Source organism: Rhopilema esculentum, chromosome 21 (assembly GCF_057945365.1).
Source record: "Rhopilema esculentum isolate cy_ngs chromosome 21, ASM5794536v1, whole genome shotgun sequence".
NCBI lineage: Eukaryota > Metazoa > Cnidaria > Scyphozoa > Rhizostomeae > Rhizostomatidae > Rhopilema > Rhopilema esculentum.
In genome coordinates, this window is record NC_142835.1 from 3,591,125 (window position 1) to 3,615,987 (window position 24,863).

The window sequence follows — 24,863 nt, forward strand, 5'->3', positions numbered from 1 at the left end:
GAAACTGGAGTACTCGACATCGACCTTTGTACTTATAAAAAGCGAGTTAGACTGCCATTCGGATCCTTACCCCCTATTTGTCGAAACTGAGAGCCCGTGTTGTAACTGACGATCAAGAAAAATGATATTAGAGAGATATTTGAGAATGGAACAGAGGCTATATGATTGGCTTGATCGATTTCTTGTTTTGACAGCAAGGATTTTTTATGCTGTTGGCGGGATTGGGGGCACTGGCGTAACGGACTTATTTGGAGCCATAGGGAAACCCCATTTTATTGTGCTTTTCTAGATATGCGGTAAAAATTATAAAATTCCAAGAATAGATTTTTATGACGTCATTCGTCTGCATCACACTGCAATTGGCCACCGAAGAAAGTTGCTGAAATTATCACTAAAGCAAAGTTACTTAGACTCAAGAAAAAAACATCTATTTTGATTTAAAAAATTTAGGGTGAGCAGAGAACTTGGGTTGCATAGGAGAAACTATACAATGAACTCCTGTCTGTTTGTTCGATTGCACAGAAAACTATGAGGTGTGACATATACATGAAATTGTGACATAATTTGTTGATTATGCTTTTATTAAATCGTGGTAATTACAGTAGCTTGACTTATTAACCAATCATTTACAAAATCACCCCAATGTTTGTTAACCATTAGAATTATCATTGAACCTTAATGTTTTAATTCAAAAATGCAAACTGTTTATTATAATGTTAACGTCATTTGGGCATTGCTGCAATCTACAAGAAAAATAATGCTGTATTAATGGTTTACTAAGGCTAGGCTACCAAAAGAACACACGAGCGAAAAAGGTTTGTAAATAACATATCTAGTTAGGGCTGAAAGGAGTTTTTTATAATTTAAAATTATTGCCAGCCTAAAAGATTTAGCGTAACAAAAGCAGATAGATATTATGTCGTTTGGCGTTCCAAGTAATTTTAGCAATCATTGTATTTCTAGCCTGTTTTTCAATATATCCCTTCCATAAATGTTTCCAGAAGATATAAGTAAATAGCAAAAGGTTTGATAGAAAAGCAAACCAAAAGTGTAAAGAAAAAATTAAAATTATGATTGACTGACCAGATACATCGGTAGCGAACGTTCAGGTATTTGTAGACTCCGACGCATGGATCACCGTAAACGCCGTTCCTTGCACTTAGAACGCACCACGTTCTATCATCACACATTGCCTTTGTTTTCACAAGGCTACTTGTTGCGCTGCAGTTAGTGATTAAGTTGGGAGCGTACGTTGAGCAGTGTCGACGGCTCAGACGCCCATACATGGCATAATCTATTTTCAATCGCCGTCCAAATGGGCAAGATATCACTTTGTTCATGTGCTCGCATATCCGTACATTGAAATGTGGTGCAGAGGCTCTACAAAATAAGGGGTAATTTTGTATGAACGGCAACAAGTTTGTCGATGTATTGCAGTTTGTTCCAAACGAGTCCAAACGTTTAAAGGCTCAGAAACTAAGGGGATTAAAAACTAGTAGAAAATATTGACTGCAAGCAATGAAAATTGAAGAAAAGCCTACACACCTTTTTTTATAGACTGTAGTTTGTGAAAGAAAGAATTTTATACTTGCATCATGATTGAAAAAAATTGCAATAAAATTAGCACCAAAAATAGCGAGGTGTCATTGATACAAAACGAGTGAAGTTGAACGAGTTTCTCTCAATTCTAAGATATGACTCACTTTCAAAGAATTAATTGATATTATTGATAATCATAGGGTCGTTGATTCGCATTTAATAGCTTTTTGGCCTCTAATATATAACTAAGATTTTGCAGAATCATCTGTGAAGCAAAAGCATGGTGATAGAATGTTTTTTTGCATATCATAGTATCATACCCAAAGCATCTGTATACAACTTCAAGGTACTTGAATGTACCAAAACATGGGTCACCAAAAAGCCAGTTCTTAGCTGGAACTGAGCATGCTGTCTTCCTGTTGCACCGGCTTTTCACTATCCTATTCGATCTTCTCGCTCTGCAGTTTCTGTGGTAAAAATTGGTCCACCAGCCACGCTTGCAGTATGCTCTTGTTGTTCGTCCGTACAATGCACGCATTATTCGAATGTTGCTGCCAACAGGACATGCGATGTTCAGTGTGCCATGCTCACAAACGCGGTGATAGAAGGGTGGTGAAACTGGCACTAATGAATGCAAAAGATGAAATTGGTTTTGTATTTCAGTCCAAATTCCACATTTTAGTACATTCCAAGCATTAATGCCTGTGCTAGTTTTTGCAGGTAATTATCAATGGAGAGCATAAGCTAAATTTTCGATGTCATAAACTTCACTAGAAATGAATCCACTCTGAAGGCCTGTTTTAGCAAAATCATGATTCCCATAAACTATCTTAAATCTGTCTTTCCTAAGAGTTCTCTTCATCTGACTTTTGAAATTTAGATAAATGACCTACCGTAAATTCCCTTTTAAGCCTCCCTTTCAATTAAGCCCCCTCTCTTATTAGCCCCCATTTTCAGAAGGAAAAATTTAATTAGTCCCCCTCTCAAACTAGCCCTCTTCTCAATTCACCCATCCCCCCTCTAAAAAAAATTCACTGATGCCGAAATAAACTTGAGTAAATTAAAGTAAACTTGATAAAAAACAGATTTTCATTTTATCCATTGGTCGTTCAATACTTCGCATCAAGTTAAAATTCACACAATCTCTCTTCCAGTCATGACAGATCCGAAGACAAAGATTTGATCTGATGTGCATTAAGCACGGGTCATGTGAGAGCCTTTTACCAAAATCCCCCGCCGTTGGTATTAGGAGGGATGAAGTCGACTTTTTCGAATGCTCGATTCAGAAGGCGACATTGATGACGATGACGATGACAATTTTATAGATACCTATAGAAAGCTGATTTGATGTTTTTTATTTCGCAAATAAAAAAATTAGTTTACCGTCATAAATGGCTTTTATTACAAAAACTTTCTTAAGCTCCTCTCAGTTTGGTCCCCCTGTCTAATAAGCCTCCTTCAAAGTGCTGAAAAACAATACATCCCGGGGGGTTTAAAAGAGAATTTAAAGTATTTCAAACGCAAACCAGCATACTATGAAAATTGTGCTAATCACCAGTACCCAGGAGTGGCGGCATGGGGGGGCAAGGGGGGGCTTTAGCCCCCCCTAGATTTTTGTTAGCCCCCCCGTCGGCAGCCAATCAATTTTTGCTTTCTCAATACCGTCGGCACTTGATGGATGTCACCCGATTTACATGTTGTTTTAATGACATAAATAATCGAGGAGAAAACTGCACTGGCTGGTTTATGGTTTTCTCAATGGCTTTTCTTCGGCAATATTACTGTCATAGTGGCATTATATCCTGTCGCTTCCGTGAAAGCTGTGACTTAATTTCATGGTGCTCCTTCGCATGACCCACAATACCATCGTGCTCCTCTCGGTTGAAATCCCTGTTGCTGCTTGGAATTCATGCGAAACGTGCAGAGATGCTTGATTTGGATCATGTTTTGGACCGTTTCAAGGAAATTTACCCTAACAACAGCAAAATCACGCTGTCATAAATAAAGTCTTTAATGAATTTTCTTCTTAAGGGATTCTCTTTTCGTTTCAAGACATTATTATTGCCAATGAAAACATTTCGATCATGAGCACATTTTGCGTAATAAATTTTTCAAAAAGCACTTTTTGTCCTTTTTCGTCAACTATTTTTCAATAGCATTGTTCACCGCATAGCTCGCAACAAACAAATGGTTTAGAGAAAACCGTCGATTAACTTCTTCCAACATAGATAGGAAGAAAAATTCAACAATAGGCAATATTTGCGCATTAAGTTTCTTACAAGGCACAAATTGCCGAGAAAATCTCGTGGACTCCGACACAGGTTGGAAAGTGGGAGCGGGGAGGGAGAATTTTGCACCCACAACAAACGATTTTGTAAAAATGCTTTATTGCTTGCTCTATATGCTTGCTTGCTTTTGGAAAAATGCTCTTTATTGGTGCCCCTTCATTGGAGGTGCTGCTCAGGGGCGTCGCGACTGGGGGTTGTCACACCCACCCCAATAGTATCTCAATAGGGAATTTCAGGTAAAATCCGCTCGGTGGAAGAAACGCTTTAGGTATTTCAGAGACCTTCCTGTCATAAAATCAATAAAGGATCAAGCAATCTTAGGTAAAATTGTGCCTCGTGTCCATTTCTCCTAAAGTTTCTCAGTAGAAGCGTCAACTGCAATTCACTATGAGCTCCAGATTTTTCTTAACATTCATAAGGCATGCTAAGATGGAGAGAGAGATCTAAATTTAAAAGTAATTGACAACCTGGTATTTTTCAAGACCACGGCGAAATTGTTGTTTTTATCTGCTGTAAAAAAGTTTTGCAAAAAGACAATAGTTTTCAATAGGATTAGGAGGATTGCTTTAGTGAAATCTGCTTCAAAGAGTGCATTTTCCAGGGAACTAGAAGCATCACAATTCGAAAATTTCCTGTCCCTTCCGCGGCAACCATGGTGCCGCCTCAGGTAGTAACTATATATTTTGCCCGTCCCGATATAGAGATTTGACAAGACTATTAGGGAAGTCGGTTATCATCATACAGAGTTAGATTGACAAAATGTATTGCAGAGGTTTGTGACACCAGCTAAAAAGTTTCAGGCAATAATTTTTTAATCAGGTAAATTTGCATTCCACACCCCCCCCCAAACGAGGCTTGCCTCGCGACGGCCCTGCCTGCTGTATGGGGCAAATCGAATTTTTTTTCTGTCGGCAATTTGACACATCCAGCGTCGGCAGTTACGGAGAATATAAACTTCGGCACCTTGAAGGTTTGTCTCTAGCGCCACCCCTGCCAGTACCAGCACAGTCACAGTGCTTATAAAAGAATGCGTATTTTGCTAAGCCTTCACTTCGAAGCATCCTTTACATCTAAGACCCGTAATCAATCTCTGTCTACACCCAACTTCATCTTGTGATGCAGCGCTTTGACGCAAGAACAATTCAAGCCAACACTTACTTGGGCATCTAGGCCTTCTGCAATACTTCATTTCAAAAGTCGTTCCCAGTCTTTTGCAGCTCTTTCCTCCATGCGCAGGTTTTGGGTTGTTACATTCGCGAGTACGCACTTGGAACCCGAGACCGCATGTAACGCTACACTGCTTATAACGCGTCCAAGGACCATACCCGCCATCCACTGTAATCAGAAAAGGAATTTTAATTTATTGAAAAGAAGCCACATGATTGTATCTTGCCTCGCTTTGGTCTGTTAAACTAAGTCATATGTTATGAAAGCAAAAGAAATAAGTAATTACATAGTGGGTTTTAGCCTTTCAAACCCAGTATTTCAGTTCCATTGCAGTATCATCAATCTTATCTGTTTTTCTCAAAATAGTTCTTTCACATATGACCTTTATAAAACATTTCAAAGAAAACCTTTTTTCATTCAGATGAACATGATACTTTAGATTTATTACAGCTTTGGAACATTTGAAATTTACGTACGAAACACGATATTCTAACTAAAGTACTTTTTGTCTGACACTCGTCAGGTTATGTCCAAAGGTAGGCAGAAAATTTTATCCAGATTTGTTTCGAAGGTAATGTGAGAGGACAAACAGAGTGTTTGATTGGTTCGTGTTTTTGGCCAATCATAGCCCCGCTGGAATCTCTCCTAGTTAGAGAGTCCGAGCGAACTCTTTCTGCTACACAAGTCGTGATTCTTTGTTTTCATGTAGACAGATTCCGAAACACCTAAATGAAAAGACGCCCCTGATGGCCCGACGATCTTGAAATTGTTGTCACACAGTATATTTTGGCGCACTATTTATGATTAGCAAATGTAGCCAAATCTAAGTTGAACAAAACTTGAACTAAAAAGTTACTTTTGTTTTCGTCAGTTCATAGATTACATAACCTAGACCAAATTACAGTAGTTTAATGGGAAAAGATCTTGTGGTCGTGCGGCCATATCTCAGAGAAGCAAACTTAGTTGATTTTGCACATTCGTCATAATATTTTTTAGGTTATGCGGTTCAAATTTAATGATTCTACAATTTTTTTGGTATTATTATCACATTTAAACTCTGTTGTCCTGCATTTATTCATTTCCCAAACCATGCAAAGATGTCAAGACAAGAGATTTGCCAAATCTTGAAAACTTGCCTTCGTTTAAAACATAAGTTTGATAGAATGATTTGCCTTGAATCTTTTTAATTATACTGGGACAACAGAATGATTTCAATATCTTGAAGTAGATAAGCTATGAAAAATTAAAATGAATTGTAGTTCTATATAAATAAAGGAAAATCTTGCCTGGGCAGGGACGAGACTGACATGGTCTGGGCTGCTTTCTAACTCCTCTACATGGGAATCCCCCATGGCTTGGAGATGGGTTATTACATGACCGTGTTCTGTACTGCTGTCCTGCTCCGCATTGTGCGTTGCATTTACCCCAAGAAGACCATTCGGAAAATCCACCATTTACTGAAAGAAAAATTCACAAACATGATAGAATCAAACTTGCAGTAACTAAAGAAACATAATATATTTATCATTCTAAAAAGCTATTGAAATAAAATGTAATCAAAGTTCTAAAAGCCTTCCTTGATAAAAAGCAATATGAAATTCACTATCTACTTTCAAGTCAAAAATATATTATGCAACAGATTAGCCACAGGAAAGAAAGGATACGGGATCTCTACTGCGGAGCAAATCACGGATTATGGGCTGGGGGATTTGGTCCAAACGTTTTTAAAATTGCAGAAATTTAGAGAAAAATGTTTAATTGTATGATTTTAAATAATTTTTTGAAATTATCAGAGACTAAGCCTTTTACCCTTCTAAGCCTCCTTAGCCTCCTTAGCCTCCTTAGCCTCCTTAGCCACCTTAGCCACCTTAGCCTCCTTAGCCACCTTAGCCTTGTAAAATTTGCTGCTGGTATATATATTTGTAAAACTTCTGACACCATTCGTTGTTTGAGCGATTGACCGAGCGAATAAACGACACGTTTTGACACACAAAATCAATTCCTTTTATTCCATCCAAAGCTAAGACGTTCTTTTACACAATATCGAAACTTAGGTACTAAACAGCCTTTCACAAGCACTGTTACGCCATTAAATTATATATTTATATGAAACGAAACCTCGAGTGCTTTCACAAGCCACTCGGGTTGAATGCCATCAGCCCTCTCTTAGCCTTTCCATCCATGACAGTTCTTTGTGTGTGTGTGAGTTAGTGTCTACATGTTTGATAGCAGTGGCCTATCGCAAGCACCACGCTTCTCTCTCTAACTAACTAACTAACTCTGTTTCTCCGTACTCTACTTTATATAACAGCATTACAATATAGCAAACTAATATCAATAATTGCCGGTGTTATTGTCGGTATCTATCGTGCAAAACGTAAATGAACTAGTAGGAGGTGTTAGATATATTTGGATACGCGGGGGAACTTTGTAGAGCAAAAGGGCATGTAAAATATTACTATACCGGAAAACATGAAAAACTAAAGCGCGACACGCTAATATATCCTAATCAAATAGAAGCATGAACAAATATAAGCATAAACGCAAGACTGACCTAAAATGAAATAAGTACCTATATTACATACCTCCCTATCAAGGAAAATGAATCGTCCTCGATTCTTAAAGTGAATCTAATGAAAAATTAATTAAACGTCCAATGAATATTTTGTGTCCATAAAATAGAAATCGACAAGTCCGGTGATTGAGATATTTGCCAGCTACTGGGTTTGACTATGCATCTCTGGATGGTATGCAGGGTGTTCGAACTGTCGTTTCGTGAACAGTTGTTCATCGCCTTCCATCTTGAGGTACATGTCCTAAACTGATTCGTGAATCTGGGTTCTGGTCTGTTTCCAGCACCATATAATCCCACTCCTGTCACCATTGTAAAATTTGCTGCTGGTATATATATTTGTAAAACTTCTGACACCATTCGTTGTTTGAGCGATTGACCGAGCGAATAAACGACACGTTTTGACACACAAAATCAATTCCTTTTATTCCATCCAAAGCTAAGACGTTCTTTTACACAATATCGAAACTTAGGTACTAAACAGCCTTTCACAAGCACTGTTACGCCATTAAATTATATATTTATATGAAACGAAACCTCGAGTGCTTTCACAAGCCACTCGGGTTGAATGCCATCAGCCCTCTCTTAGCCTTTCCATCCATGACAGTTCTTTGTGTGTGTGTGAGTTAGTGTCTACATGTTTGATAGCAGTGGCCTTTCGCAAGCACCACGCTTCTCTCTCTAACTAACTAACTAACTCTGTTTCTCCGTACTCTACTTTATATAACAGCATTACAATATAGCAAACTAATATCAATAATTGCCGGTGTTATTGTCGGTATCTATCGTGCAAAACGTAAATGAACTAGTAGGAGGTGTTAGATATATTAGGATACGCGGGGGAACTTTGTAGAGCAAAAGGGCATGTAAAATATTACTATACCGGAAAACATGAAAAACTAAAGCGCGACACGCTAATATATCCTAATCAAATAGAAGCATGAACAAATATAAGCATAAACGCAAGACTGACCTAAAATGAAATAAGTACCTATATTACAGCCTCCTTAGCCACCTTAGCCCCATATCACCCTTAGAACTCTTAGCCCATTACATCTCAACTTCTGCAGTCCCTATTTTTAAATTGACTTTGAAATAATAACGAAGTATGACTATTCTCCTAGCCCCTTTAGAATTATCCAATCGCAAGCCATTTTCCTGCGCCCCATAGGCAGAAGCGGCGCTGGAAAATTTATTTAGGGCGTGTCCAATGTCAAGTTGCTGAGTAGGAGATTTTTCAATTTATATCAAATAAGAGCGTACTCCAACCGTGGTCAAATATTGAAGGGACCCTCTTCCCCATCTATTAATTTTTGAAAATCTGCTTTTGTCTCAATGGATATTATTTAAAATTCAATATTGTTATCGTTGTGATTCTTGAAAAAAATTACAGTGTAGATAAATGAATTTACAAATGTCAGTGTAAATAGCATTTTTTGATCCATGTTTTAAAACCCACTCCGTTCATTCCTAACCTTTAAGCTTTCTTTGCGAAACTTTTGAAGCGCCCTTTACATCATCACAAAACTTTCTTCATTCGAACATTCAAACAGAATAGGAACCATATGTTTTTGGATAGCATAAGTCGTGCAGTTACAAGAACGTGCTGCGGTGAATCAAACTGAAATTATCACAGTCAAACATTCTACTAATTTTCATTAATTTTTCTAATTTATGCTGACAACCAAATTTGCCGAGTAAGCATAAAAATGCCGTGTCTGCCGAGTAAAGGGCCGCTTCACGACTCTTGTAGGGTGTTTCATTCTCCCAAACCCCCGTGGTGACACCCCTATCCATAGGAACCTGAGTAATGCTGCTTTGGCTTCATTTCTCTTTTAAAAGTGAAAAACGATACCTGGGCAGCTGTGGGTATTGCAAGCGCTAGACCTCCGTGTATCTCCAACGCAACCAATGCCCCCATTTGCGGGGTAGGGGTTGGTGCAACTTCTTGTACTATATTGAGCACCCCCACCGCAACTAGCACTGCAAGCACTAAATTCTGACCATGGAGTCAAACCACCATCAACTGAAATGAAGAAGATCACTGTTTGCATTGAACTTGCTAAAACCATGTTACAACATTAATATATTTCTGTGCTATCTAGCTGTTATACAGACGGTAATAGCTGTTATATCTAGCTGGTCTGGTAACGTGTCGTTCTCAATTTTCAATGGACGATGCAATGAAATTTGTCCTGTCTCTGCAATATCTCTCTTGCTTAATATTACGTTCCTGCCTCTAAATATATCGTTTCCAGTCACTATTTCAATCATATCATATTCCATTTCATTGTTTGTCCACCCAACAGATATGCAATATTTAAGACCCTACATCGTCGTATCGGAACTTATGATTTGGCCTAACTTGCAAAAACCGATGAAAACGTTTTGCCATACCCTTCTCGCCTGGTTTCAAAGCGTAGACTTCGACTTCACATAGCGTTAAATGGTCACTTCCTTTCAGCTTTATAAAAACATATCTCCCATTAGTTGGTTTTGAGCAGTGGATAAAGGTTTTGATCCCTGGTAAAAATGGTAGCTCGTGGTAGTGGCATCTAAAATGAATAATTTTAAGGAGAAAATGAAACATCATGAAGCAGCAGAAGAAACTGTCGATTAAACATTGCAACAGAATGCGAAAAAATGTATCAGGATTTCAATCAATGCTAGGTATTGGACAAAAACTTGCATAGCTGCTGACATTTAAAGGGCATGTGTCGTGAACATGATTGGCTAATGCAATACAATCAACTCTTTTGTTTAATACAAAGCATAGAATCGAGTAAAAAGTAAAAATTAATTAAGAAGAAATGAATAGTCACGAAACAATGGAATCCCACTCCAAACGCATTTGTTTTATTAGCCAACTGCTAATGCGACATATGCCCTTTAAAACATTCATACGATTGGTCGCTTAAAAATTAAAAAGATTTGAAAATCCAAAAGAGAAGGCAATTTTAAATATGAAAAGTTATATCACGTACAGCGTGTTCTTATCTGGTGAGTCTGTCTCCCCAACTCTGATTTCAACCTGTTTCAGACGCTTCGAACAACAGTCTGCTCTGTTTACAATAGCAATCTTGCCTACTGTTTTCGAAGCGAGAAGGTCCACTCGCCACCAGGCTCCAGGCTCTCTATTAGTGTGTGTACACGACCCTTCTCCGTAGTTTGAATGCGGGTTGCCATCAACTGCTCTTTCCGATAACCCATTATGACTTGTAGATGACTGGCGAGTTGGTTTTCCTCTTGCATAGTTTTCTGGATTTTAAAATTTTTATATCATTTGCAGCCTCTACTATAGTTTTATAGGGATACAATAATTTTGTAACTTCTTCGTTGCAAGCTCTGAATTTTCTTGAATCTTTTTATAAATAAAATTTGTGAGATGCTTAGATGAATAGAATCTCTGTAATTATAACGGCACATAATTAATGAATATTCAACACAAAGCATTTTGATGTTTCCTAAAATCTCTAACGACTTGCACCTTAGATGAAAAAAATTACGGGGCCTTACGGGGGTAAAAGCGCTGACTTTTTTCTTCAGGTGAAATTGTGCATCGAAATAATGTCAATGTTTAAATTGAGGAGGAAGATCGTTTTCTTCCAACTTTTTCTACGTAATTTTTACATTTGCATACCACCAAATCAATTTATTTGGCTTTGTCGTGTGTCATGTCTGCAAGACCAAGTCAAGACTAAACTAAGAAATAAGGACAGCCGAATACCAGGGCGTCATTAGCTTAATATCGAGCTAGCAAACACTAGTTGCTCATTTTGCGTAAAACTAAAGTAACAGCTCACGACAGTGTAAATAAACATACTGGGGTAAGATAATATCATCACATATGTATGTATACTTTACCAAGATTAGCTTTGAAAACTTCAACTTCGCATAAAGTCAATTGCTCTTCTGCCCTCAGTGTAATGTAAACAAATCTTCCAGTGATTACATTTTCACAGTAAAACGTTCTTCTTTCTCCACTTCCTACAGCTCCATGGTTGTAAATGCACCTATACAGAGAAATCAATTCTGAACGTAGCTTGACATATTTTGAAGATTCAATGAAACCTCTTTTCATTGGTTGCAGTCATACTGGTTTTGACATTGTTTTTAGATTGCACTGAATAACTTGCACAGAACACAGCTTGCAAACAATGCAAATACAATTTCTAAATTCCAAAGAATTGACAACTTTACAACACAATATATATAATTTGTCTATGATTAAAAATGTAAGCCTGAATAAACGAACTTTTTCTAACAGATATTTGGTGCATTGCAACATAGAAAATTATCCTAAAGTTTCAAATCGACAGAAAGTGCTGTATCTCTCTATATTGTATGTAGTTGAGTCAAATTTCAGAGAAATTATCGTATTAATAAATACTTTTCTTGATTCTAAGAATAAGAGAAACTTATGTTGCTTGAAAAGTGCATAAATTCTGTGCTTTTATTAGAAGCAATGTCATTTCTTGACCACAGTCCAGAATTGAAAAGGCAGAAATACATATCCATGGCTATAGGTGTTCGTTTGGTGGTTATTCTAAAATGAACGAAATTTTAACGACTTTGCATGAATTAATGGCTTGATTGTTATTTATATCAAAATTTGGATACCTGTGTGAACATATGGCTATCCTAATAGCTACTCTCAATACTTACATTTGGTTTTTGGATGGCCCTTCTGTGTTGTTACCAACTCTTATTTCTACATTGCGAAGCTTGTCTGAGCAACAATCGCCTCTGTTTGTTATTGCAATTTCACCCACCGGCTCTGTGGCACCAAGATCAACCCTCCACCAAGGATTGTGCTCTTTCAGCGTTTGCGTGCACGACCCGTGTCTAAAATTACTGTCCTTATTGCCATCGACGGCTCCTGAAGATGGCCCGCCGATTGCTGTTGACGATTGCTTGCTTGGTTTTCCACGAGCGAGATTAGCTACGAAAAATATTCAAAAAAAGGAATCAGATTAGTGGTAAATGTAAACATAAACAAAAGCAATGCATTATACCAAAAATTTCTATAATGAAAATATTTGGCTGGGGGTGGGGCTAGGGGGCGGGGTGATGGTGTAATGCATGCATTTGGAGACAGAGGTTAAGCCGGACGTAATATTCACTATGTACATAAATTAGTAATAATTTATAACAATGCTTTTGGGACAAGCTACTTGAGGCGGGGCTGTTGTTTTCTACAGTGACCCAAAAAGCTTGTCTTGAGATAGTCAGAGGAGGAGGTGCACCAACTGAGGGCTAGTGAAGGATTTGACCTAGAGCTACCTCATTAAAGAACGAAATATCCATCTTCCCCCAGTAAAATTGTCGCAAATGCAATCGTTGGATAATCTCCATCTGTCAATCACAATAAAGTGTGTCAATCACATTTGGGTCTTACTAAGAAATAGTAAGGAGTCATACTTGGGTCAGGTGAGAAAACTTCGACTTCGCAGAGGGTTAAATGGTCTTCTCCTTTCAGCCATACGTAGACGTACTGGCCTTTTAAAGGAGTTTTGCAGTACAAGGTCTTCGTTTCACCAGCACCAAAGGTTCCTGGGTAATGTGTGCATCTAGGAAGAACAAAACAAGCTGTTAGAAATATGCCCGTTTTGGCCTATGATACATTTAATAAACGCTATATCTAAATGCAATTTGAGCAAGTAAATGCCAAAATAAAAACCCTGATTCCGAAAATCAGAATCAACGTACAACTCTCCATCCAGATTGTCAGCATCGTTCACTCTGATGTCAATCCTTTTAAGTCTGCTGGCACAACAGTCACCTCTGTTTGTGATTCTGATGTTTCCAATTCGATGACGTGCACCCAAATCCACTCTCCACCATGGCACTATTTCCCTCCTTGTAAGGGTACACGAGTTATTCCCGAAGTTTGCGGTTTTGATGCCATCAGTGGCTCGCGATGGATCACCACCATATAAGGTCGAGGATTGTTTCGTTGACTTGTGATATGCCAGATTGCCTACAAAATGGTGCACAGTTGTCGCCAAAAAGCTTGAATTACTAACATTGACATTGTATGTAGCATTCAATAACCCTCTTCTCTTAGTGAAAATAACAATTTCTAATGGGCATTTTGTTAATAATTTAATGAGAATTCTAATTAGGCCTAAGTGGCAGAAATTACGAACACCTCAAAGCGTTTACTTGCATTGAAGATTGACGATGCAAATTGATTGTACAACCCTGGGTATCTTCACATTACCCACAACGCACCAGCACTTCGTAGCTCTAGTACCATAAGTAAGAGTGCTTGTTTGATGTAATGCTTTAATAGCCACAACCATATCAATCGAATTGAAAAACTTCATAAGATTAATGTTTTTATGATCGTAACATAAATGATACCTGACAGTTACCTTTGCAATGGATGGGATTGCACTCGGCTGCTTCAGTAAGCTCTCCTTCACAGTCTTTGCCACCGTTCTCAGGGGCGGGGTTATTGCACTGTCTGCTTCTGTACTTGAAGCCAATGCCACATGAAACACTGCAGTTGCTAAACCGAGACCATTCAGAGAATCCGCCGTCAACTAAAATTCAAACCAATCACTTAAATTCTAATAGGTCTGGCATCGACCAGCCAGGGACTATCAGCTCTTCTCAGTGATCTAGCACCTATCTTGCTTTGCTTTTGCCTGATGATCGCATTAAGCATGAAACATGTAACAATTGTTTAAAGAAATACACATTTTTCAACCAGCAGTGTAAAAACTACTTGCTTATTAAGAATATAATAGAGCTTTCAAGTGTGACGTATTTTTAGAATTTTCGAATTTTGACCACATAACATGAAAGAACACCATGAAATACTCCCTTGTATGCCAAATCAGTTAAATTTGTCAAAAATTGGGTGTCCTATGGTCAATGGAAGATTTTCAGTTCGCCAACGGATTACTGTTATTTTGGCTCAGTTAATAAAGTTATGAACTGAGACCAAATTACAGAGGTTTGATAGGGCCAGAGCTTGTACTCATCTGGTCATATTTCAGCCAATTCGTAATATTTTAACTGATTTTTTGCAGAGGTATTTCATGATGCTCTTTCAGGTTATGGGGACAAATTTCAAAAATTCTAAAAATATATTTTTGTGACGTCATCAATTGACAACCCTATTGTAAAATCCTCTTTTCTTCTTAGAAACAAATTACGTTGTCCACTTGACTTGCAACATTACAGGTCCAACCAAGCAACTCTTGGTTTAAACAGTCTTATGTCCCTTGGACCATAGGTTTGGACCCAGCGGAATACAATCTGCAGAAAACCTGATTCAATTCAAGAGATTAATTGAAAACTGAGACAGGGCCACCTGCAAATGTAATATTTGCATAATTAAATGATTTAAAATTACTGTTACTTGTATCTTTGGAATTATTGAATAAGATTAATTACGTTATTGTAGCTTAGAATTCTGAAATAAGATCGCAAACAAACAAGAAAAGGAAGCCCTACTTTCTTCCGTGGCAATTTTTGCAACGTGAAAGGTTCGATCCTTCCTCCAGCTTAATATAATCCGATAAAATTGCTTTTAACAATAAGCAATATTTAAGTTATGTTTATTGCAAAACATCAAATTTGAAATGCCTTTACTAACTCGGACATGGGTGTGTATTGCAGACTCGTTTTTCTTCTGCAGGTCCAATTGAAAAGCAGTTTGCGCCACCATTTTGAGGCATTGGGTTGTCGCATTCTCGCTGAAATGTTTGTTCTCCTTCTCCACAGAGTTTAGAGCATTCTCCTACTGCCTTCCATTCTCCATATCCCCCGTTAACTAAAATGTAATGTTTACGTCTCAATCTTTATCCAATCGTAAACGAAAGCGCTATTGCTCAAATGAACATTGCCATTTTGGCATAGTAATTGCCATTTTGGCATAGTAAGATCTTTACATAGCTATAAACAATAGCAAATCTTGAAACAACTACCAGGGGAGCAGTTGCCAGGGGGAAGGGGGAGGGGGTACCAAAGATTTTTATAGCTTCCCAGAAGAATAACTGTTGTAAGAAAATTTTTGAAATTTAGCAACTTTATAAATAATTGCCAAAATTTTACAAAATTTAAGAGAAACTGCTGCCAGAATATTATATCCGGTATTTTTTTTTCGCGAAAAAACATTTGTCGAAATTTTTGAATAATGATATCTTCCCCTTACACTAATTTTTGTGATAGTGGTGTAAAATTAATTATTGTGAGAATAATGGGACAGTTAGGCAGCCTTTCCACTAGCCCGAGTTAAAAATAAACCGGGTTAAAAAGTATCCGTTTTTTAAGTGAGTCAATGGAAACGGCATTCTTCTTCGACCCGTTTTTAATCCGTTTTGATTGTTTCCACTAAGTGTATTAGGGGTGAAAAGTTGTAAGAGAAATCAGTATTTGCATCAATAATCCTTCAATTTTCATCGTTCTAGGCCAATGGAAGCAACATCGACATCGATGATTTTGTTTTCTTATTCTTTGCGCCATCTCAATTCTTTAAACGTTGCTGTTGTTGCAAGTTGGTCAGAAGTTATCCGGGTTTTGGCGTTTCCATTAACTCACAGGTGGGTCAAAAGATATTTACCCGGCTTAAAACTGACCCACTCTGAGACCTGTTATCAAACTTATCCATTTTTCAAGTGGGTTAGTGGGAACGCGACGCAGAAACGGATAACTTTTAACCCGTTTTTGTTTAACCCGGGTCTTATCCTTTAATTGGGAGCAGAATCAGCGGACTAGAATGTTTACTCAAGCTATGGACTGAACTTGAGTAAGCAACTTCATCTCGGACCGCCTTAAAACAAGTTAAAACGTTTGAAATTGCTGAATGCTTACTTGGACATCCACCGGCATCACATTCTTTTGTCTCTATGTATGGTCCAGTGCAATCAAGCCCACCATTTGAAGGGGGTGGGTTGTTGCAAGATCGTTCTCGGCGATGAATTCCAGTACCGCACGTCACAGAACATGACCCGAAATCGGACCATTCTGAAAATCCTCCGTTAACTGCAATAAAATTGATCCACCAGATATTATCATTTCTCTTTTAGTTGTCAATATTCTCTGAATTTTCCTATTCAGAAAGTATTTGTACATAATCAGTAACTTCTAACAATTTCTGTCCTGATAAAGCGTCAAGATATGTACTATTTTTGATAGAAATTGATACTATTTAAAAGCTTCCGAATGTACATCAATAAAGATTAACATATAAATTGAACAGTTGCATCTAACAGATTATTGGCTGCAAAAGAACATACGCATTTGTTACGTAACCAAGAATCCAAACACTTTAAGCTGTCTCAATTGCCATCTTATCAATCTACATCAATAAGCACCTTCTATGTGGTTGAACTTACACGTTAACTTACGTTTCTTGTCAAGAGCATGATTAGGATTATTTTCCTTACATAGACAAGAAGGCGCATACGATACGATCTGGCACAAAACAGATCTGGGGCTTTCTACCACCTAATGTTGACAATTTTAAGGCTCACAAATTTCTTCAACGTCACATCACTCGCTGCTACGATGTTACCTGGACATGCTTGCTCGTTACATGCTTTGTTCTCCACCGTAGCTCCATCGCAGTCCTTTCCTCCGTTGGCTGGCTCGGGATTGGTACAGTTACGTGTCCTTGTCATGATTCCTCCTCCGCATGTCTTACTGCACTCTCCAAAGAGGCTCCATTCTGTGAATCCACCATCCACTAAAATTGAAACGTTACACCGATACGATCAAATCGAGACGGATTTGTAATCAAGGTGAGTAAGATTTCTTTAATTCTTGTGGTACTTGCGGAAGTCGAAACGTCAGCAAAACTTCCAACATCTTATAAGAAAGAAGTTTAACATGTTTTCTCAATATAGCCATTGAACAATCTTGCTAAAGAGAATTTCGCTCACCTAGAGAAGAAGATGAAAATGCTGTACAAAGTCGCTATTTAAATTGGAAGGATTTGTACGCTGAAGACAAGATTACGATCTGATGTTTAGTTGGGAAGGGGGCGCGTATTACATGGCAATTAGGTCCCTTCATCATCAATGTTCCAGATTATCGGACAAAACGTATGACCTGATTTTCAAGCAATCACAGATTTTCCTTTCTCGTTTCGTTTCTGAAGGGTAGCATGTACTTAGAAATCTTCACTATAGAATTCTATTCTGCAGTTTAGCGTATACCTGGACACGGAGCTGTTCCGCAATTGGCAGACTCGGTGTCGTTCCCAAGTTGAAAACAATCTTTGCCCTGGCCTTTTGGCTCCGGGTTATCGCATGCTCGTGATCGGAACATCTTTCCTCCTCCACATTCTTGTGAACACTGGGACCACTGGGTCCATTCGCTATAACCACCGTCGATATCTGCAATTTAACAATAATAGATTTTTTTAACCATTTCTAACATCATTCTTCTCTCGGAAAAGGCTTTAGTATGCTTTATAGCTTCAAATACATCTGCGCAATGCAGGGGCGTCGCAGCCAATGAATTCTCAGGGAGGAGGGGGGGGGGGGGGCTGGTGGTTGTTAAGCTAGAAATAAAAATTCTCCGAGAAAATTTTTTTGAATTATCTTAATCAAATAGAAGCATTTCATGTAAAGTTTAGAATTTCAGAAAAACTCATAATTTTTGTCTTATCTGAAAAGACATTTAAAATATACTTTTATCTTGTCTGTGTTTTTCATACCTACTGTGGCACCTCGCAACCCTATCGATTGGTAGATTCTTTTCTCTCTTTTGCTTATTTTATGACTCAGTTTCATTATCATCTCCGATTCAGTAGAAAATGAATTTGAAAACCACTTTTTCACCAGAATTCTGCAGAAAACTGTGGCACCTCGCAACCCTATACATTGGTAGATTCTTTTCTCTCTTTTGCTTATTTTATGACTCAGTTTCATTATCATCTCCGATTCAGTAGGAAATGAATTTGAAAACCACTTTTTTACCAGAATTCTGCTGAAAATTCTGTCAATTTTTATGAAATGGAAATCAATTAGATAATTAGCTGGCAGTTTTGATTTCATAATCTATTGCTTGTTTGCTTATTATGTACTGCAAAATGTGGTTATCACTGCATTATAGAAATTAGGTATATGTGCCAAACGCTAGGATTCGAGAAAGCTGCGTAACTTTTTTCAAAGAAAGCTTCAAGTATGTTTACAGAGAGTGGTGTCCGAAATTTATCAATGCAAGATTTTGTGATTTGTGTATCATTGCTCATGTCGATAAAAACTAGTATCCAAAAGAGTTCTTAAAAAATAAGACTTGTTTATTCAATATCAATTTTAAATAAAGGAAGGTCTTTTTTGGTAATTATAAAAGAGACATGAACTTTATTCCTTCTGGACATTTACTTCACTGACCCTTTACAACATCAACAACAACCGCAACAACAATAGAAACAATGGCAATTTGAAACACCAAATTCATTTAAACTTTTAAACTTTGGACTGCCCTTTCTGGCTATGCAAACTTTCTTTCAAGTATGCTATTTCTACTTTTCCCCTATATAATTTTCTGATTTTGTGATCTCAATTTTTGTGATTTTCAAGAAAAGCTCTTATTCACCCAAAACAATCAGCTCTTGATAGGTCATAAATATCTTTTCCTGCATCAAATCTTTGAATACCTTCATGCATCATCCTAGCCGGTCCTTGTTTCAAAACATATTTTTATGCCAAGTTTTGTTTTATTTGGGGATTTTGTAAATATCAGCAAATCGTATAACTTTCTTTAGTGTATCGAGTTCTCTTATTAAATTGTTTAGTTATTCATGCTAATATAATGGAAACTACAGTAAACATAGTATTTTTATCCAATGTTTTTCAGTAACTGATTCAGGTTTACTAAGAACAAAAACGAGACGTGCCAGCAAACTTTGTTGCTATAAAAACGATAAGCCAACAGCAACAAGGCTCTGCATGATTTGATCATTGCAGCAAACATCTTGCGCATAAATTTTGCTTAACGTAAACATTTTATTTGGTGCAGTGAAAAATGTATTTCTCAGGAAATGCAAGATCATTAGTATAAGTTGAAAAATAGACTGTTTCTTTCGGCTGAAAATATTTTGCATTAATGCTGAATCTGATTCACTCTTTAGGCAATAACAGCAAAATAATTGGTCTAAATAAAAGCTTGGCCTAACTTTCTTATCAATGAAACCATGGCTTACAATCAATATTTCAACTTTCAATTCATATTTGATTATTCCTTTTTAAAAAGGTCATGAATTGTTAACATTTTCTGGCCATGTCGGCACCACGAGATGGACACGTCCTCCCGTTATAGGCAAGATCGTTTCAGTATATCGTCTATACTCGATGAGAAAATGCTTGGGGGAGGTTGTAAAATTTTGGCCATTATTCCATGTGGCATTTCTAACAGTAAAGGGGCGCGGGCTGAAAGGTTTTCTTTCGACCCTTTCCCGTAGCCTAGTGGCTGATACCGCCAGTACTTTCTGGCATTGGCAACTGTATGTGAAACTATGATAGGGTATGATTGTCGGTGATGACAAAACTCCCCTTTGCTTAATAAATTTTGAATTTGTTGCATCACATATGAACGTATTGCGCATGCCTTTCTGACTCAAAACACTTGCCAAAAGGAGCTGACAGTTGACACACTTATCCTAGTTCATCTTAAAAAAAAATTGTAATACTTTGATTTTACACTCCGATGGCCTCATTTGCTCAAATCAAAGATGATGAAATTTGTCAAATATCTTGTTAAGCCTGACAGGGCATCCCCGCGATTGGGCATATCCGAATGATGGGTACACTACACCACCACCGCACATACAACACTAAAAATACCTTCTTCTCCGCTTGTTTTCAACGAATACACATAATCTGCCAAGTCTTGGCCCCCACATTCAGCTTCAACTTCATCATTGCACGGGCCATAATGCGCACCTTGGAAACACCTGCTTGAGCTTCTTGCATTGTCAATTGTCCCTGCATTGCCTCCATAGCATTCTCCAAAATATCTTATTCCGAAATACTTGAAGCCGTGCTTTTCTGCCTCTACTTTACATCGGCATGCTAAGCTAGAGAAACAGAATTCTATCAAGATATTGTGGGTGATAAGCTTGACAAGTATGCCGACTATGTCAATACTACATGAAAAGGGTTCAAAAGTTGGAACATGGCTAAATTTTTAAACAAGCCTGCCATAAACCTGAAATAAATTATAAATCCTTGGGCTAAGCTCTAGCATAACTTTGATTCTGCGATGTTTTGGATACTAACGAATAACTGTATAGAGATATCCAATTGATACATGTATCTATCTAGAAAGATGAATTTATAAAAAGTCCAACTACGAGGGGCCTATTTTTCCTTGCCTAGTTTTTTTATAAGACGTAACATCTGCCATAATGGTTACCTACAAATCGGTAAGGAAAAGTCAGCTGCGTGAGTTCGTCGATTAAAATTCATCATTCTTTACTTAAAGATATTAATATCAAGAGGCTCCTTTACACAAAAGCATTCTTTTGAATCTTAAAAAGCTATTGGGTCAAATCTTTTGAGGACAAAAAGCTCAATTGTTGAAGAGACAGTAGCACCATCTCCTCAACAATTCAATTTCATAGACTGTGAAACAACTACTGTCAAAGACTTAAAATGCTTCTATTACCTATGGAGATACTTGTCGATATTTGTCCAATCTATGGTATGTCCTTGTGACTTGTCGCTGCCACTTTCCCGATCATTAACCAATAATGTAGTTACGATGCTCTTCTCTTCGAAGCACCCAATCTTGTTGTAAGTGCGATTGCATGTCACGTGATCTTGCCCTGATAAACACGAAAAGAGACATCACAGGTGATTCAGCAATTGCTAAGTGCTTAGGATTGCAGTACCCTCAACCCTATTAAATTTTTGCAAATTTCTAAAAGAAAATGATTATCCTTGACGCTATCATATCAAATATCGTGAACAATGATAAGCATGACTAAACATTTACACATTCCTCGTGTTGATCATTTAATTTATATTACTGCTTATTACAACGCCTTGCCAATCTGCAACCAGTGTCAACTTGCTTCGGCAGAAGTGTTCAACTTTTTGGCAAAACTCATTTCGTTCACTGGCTTTTTTCAAAATACCATACGAAAGCTATTCTATTATCACTTATGATTGTGATGAAATTATCTTGTTTAGCAATCAAAGTACGTCATTCGGCCCAGGCCCCTGTTGAGCGGAATGCAAAATACCTAAAACCTTTGGGTATTGAATGTCAGAAATAACTCTTTCCTAGCAAAAGAACTCCAAGGTCATTCTCAATCTGTAGTAATACTAAGACATAACAGTTATTTTGTTCTTTAGCTTTCAATGGGTTGAAGGGTGCAGGAAGTGGGAGTAGTTATGATGGCAAAATCTTGATCCTGCCTTTTTGCATTGCTAGTTCAAAGTGCAACCTCCAAAGAGACGCAATAAATTTCTCTCATCGGCATTCAATAGCATTAGCTTGGTGTAGGTATGATTAGAAAAGTGATTAAAAAAGAAAGAAATTGATTTAGAGAAAGGTAGAAACTTGGACACAGACGAAAAATTAGTTAAAATGCTCGTAGCTTAACAAACTTTAGGTCATTGTGATGAAATTAAACCAAAAAATGTTTTTCTCAGTCTAGCGGTATCTCAAGCCAAGTTTTTGCAAAAGTAGTGACAGTGTTTTGCAAGTGATTGTTTTCTTGCATCTTTAGGCCAAGGCCATGTCGTAAGTCCGCAATTACTGGATGTATCTTTATAATAAGCATCCCTTCCAAAAGGCTCCTAGTAAAATCAAAATAGCAATAAGCACTCCCTTGGGTAAGCCCCTTCTACAATAAATGATGTGGATGTCGAAGGATAAAAGCACATGTTTAATGCAAAAAATTGAAATAAAAAAAGTAAAATTACAGTTATTTAGACAATGTTTAGAGGGCTTAGATGATTTTTTCGAAGCTTTATGTTAGAGGCCCAACTGTCAAAGGCAAGTTTGAACAATACTGTATACGTTTTAAAATAATATGATTCCTACCTTTTGCTAATCCAGTCGCAACTGCTATGAGAAATATTGTGTGATATTGCATCATCCTATGAGAACAATATGTTAACGACTTTAATATATTTAAAACTTGTTGGCATCCATGCACTGAAAGAGAATCAACGTGAATCTCTGGAATAAAGTTATATTCATTGTATCCTAATTTACATAACCTGTATCTGCAGTCTGTTAATTTTAACAAAGCTTTGTTGTACCTTTCCATCCAGGGCTCACCAAATAATTGCCGAAATTTTTTTTACAGCTGTATTGTTTGATATGGAATATGGTGTTGAACACATCCTTAAAGTGATGCCATTTAAAAGCAAATTGCACTTGCTATATGTTTTAGAGGGACCAAGATTAAAAATTGTATTCTTAGATTCTATCATTGCATCAACATCTTTAACGGAATATACCTGACTATAAAAAAAATCTATATTCTAATGTAAAAGTTTTTATTTATTTTATGCAGTTATACTGATAAATAACGTAAAATGGTAAATGCTATTTATGTTATTCGCGCAATAAGTCAAATATCATATCTCCCTTTTGCAAAAAGGTAAAAAAAGTTTGGCATTGAAAATTGTTGTCTGATTTCTAAGATTCAACGAAAAACCTTACCCTGCAGTTGTGATCTTCTTTGGATAACCCAATAGTTCAATTTGAGTGGTTTCCATAAATTTATTCTGTTATAAATTTTCACTGTTTGTTTAGTCTGATCTGAACGACAAACCGTCATACAGCTGGTTCAACACGGCTCAAACATATCCTTTCCTATTCGCTAGATTTTGTCAATGTAGCACATTTTTGTATAGAACGGTGAGTTGAGTTAGAAATCAATTTCCCATGTTTCGCAAACCTGGTTTGCAGTTTATTCTAGGACTAAGATTAATTGCTATTTTACACACCTAGATACAAAAGAAAACGTCTCTAAATTTGTATTCTAAATAAATCAAAAGGATTTTCTTGCCTTATAATGCATATTGCTTGCTCTCAATATTTACAAAAAGATTTCTTAAAGGTCGGTGTTGATAATTAAAAACGAAGATAACTACTTCATCAACTTTCTTTTTGCAAGATATTTTGTGGTAGTTTTATCAAGAGAACTCTCGAGAAAAGAGAACTCTCTAAATTCCTTCATTTCCAATCAGTGTAGATGTCATTTCAAGTCACTTTACATATTAATCACTTTATTTTGAAACAAAATCTATAATGTTGAGAAGCTTTTTTTTGTCGTTTAATCTAATCCAGAAGCCATTTCTAGCTACATGGTATTCAATGTTACTTTCCTTTTCTAATTAAAATCTAGGATTTAAATCAGAGTTTACAGTAGCCAGAATTCATTTTGTTATTCTAGAGGATAGTTAGATACAGATTTGAGGGCTTTGAATGGATCTGCACCTAGCAGAGTTATGCCAATTTTGTAGAATCTCAGTGTACTCTGACGTTTTATGACGACTCTCGCTAGAACTTCACTAGTTTTTCTGAACCCTTGCTTTGTTAGTAAGTTTAATGTTCAATCTTCTTCATCTTATTTGTTGTTTGGTTGCTTCAAATATGCAGTGTGTACAGGGGCGTAGCTAGCGGGGGTGTAGAGGGGTGTGACACCCTAAATTCTTCATGAATTTGTCGGTAAAGTTCCCTGTATTGTCGGTAGAATCGTCTATCAGTAGGTGAAATAGTACCAAAATTTGTCTGTGCCTATGTTTTCGTCGGTAAATTTTGCTACTCATGACCCTCTATCCCCCTATTCTGGAAGGTCAAACTACGCCACTGAGTATGCACCTCTCTTTTATTGTGTTAAATAGTTTTTGCCGGGTGTTACTAATTGCATGCTCTTCAAGTTGGTCGATTGATTCAGTTTGTCCCCTGTTTTAAATTTGTCTTGAACATGCGTCTAATTTTATGTCTATTCCAATCAGAAAGAATGATGTCATACTGAATAATGTTTCAGCCTTGAACGTTTTTAATAGTTTTGAATCTCTATTATCTTTTCCGATTTCTTCTATTACAGCATTCTCTTCACTGTGTCGATTTTGCAAACCTCTTTCATTTCATTCTTTTAATTGTGCATCCTTCCGTTCGCTGTTAAACAAGAATATTCCAGGTTAGATGTAAAGATTACTGGTTAGATTAAAAACTGTCTTGATAACAACCTTTCAATTTAGCCATTATAAAACAGAAAGCTACTTCTGCTGTTTCCATCCTAATCCTTGATATGCTGTAAACTCATGGTAATTTGCTTGAGCTATTCCAAACACACAGTTAAATTTGTG

At 37.2% G+C, this 24,863-nt stretch overlaps 1 protein-coding gene across 1 annotated transcript; it reads right to left on the reverse strand.

The window, feature by feature from the left end:
* Positions 1-560: 560 nt before the first annotated feature.
* LOC135684538 (SCO-spondin) lies at positions 561-23,272 on the reverse strand. The gene is made up of 21 exons (XM_089115001.1): positions 23,209-23,272; positions 22,582-22,637; positions 21,196-21,355; positions 20,373-20,605; positions 17,739-17,918; positions 17,096-17,266; positions 16,393-16,563; positions 15,176-15,352; positions 13,944-14,114; positions 13,276-13,546; positions 12,988-13,136; positions 12,232-12,508; positions 11,431-11,579; positions 10,551-10,824; positions 9,964-10,121; positions 9,422-9,592; positions 6,281-6,451; positions 4,986-5,162; positions 1,860-2,163; positions 1,084-1,380; positions 561-743 (listed from the first exon to the last, which is right to left on the reverse strand). Coding segments are annotated over exons 1-21 (3,774 nt in total). The 5' UTR covers positions 23,265-23,272; the 3' UTR covers positions 561-742.
* Between the last annotated feature and the right edge of the window lie 1,591 nt (positions 23,273-24,863).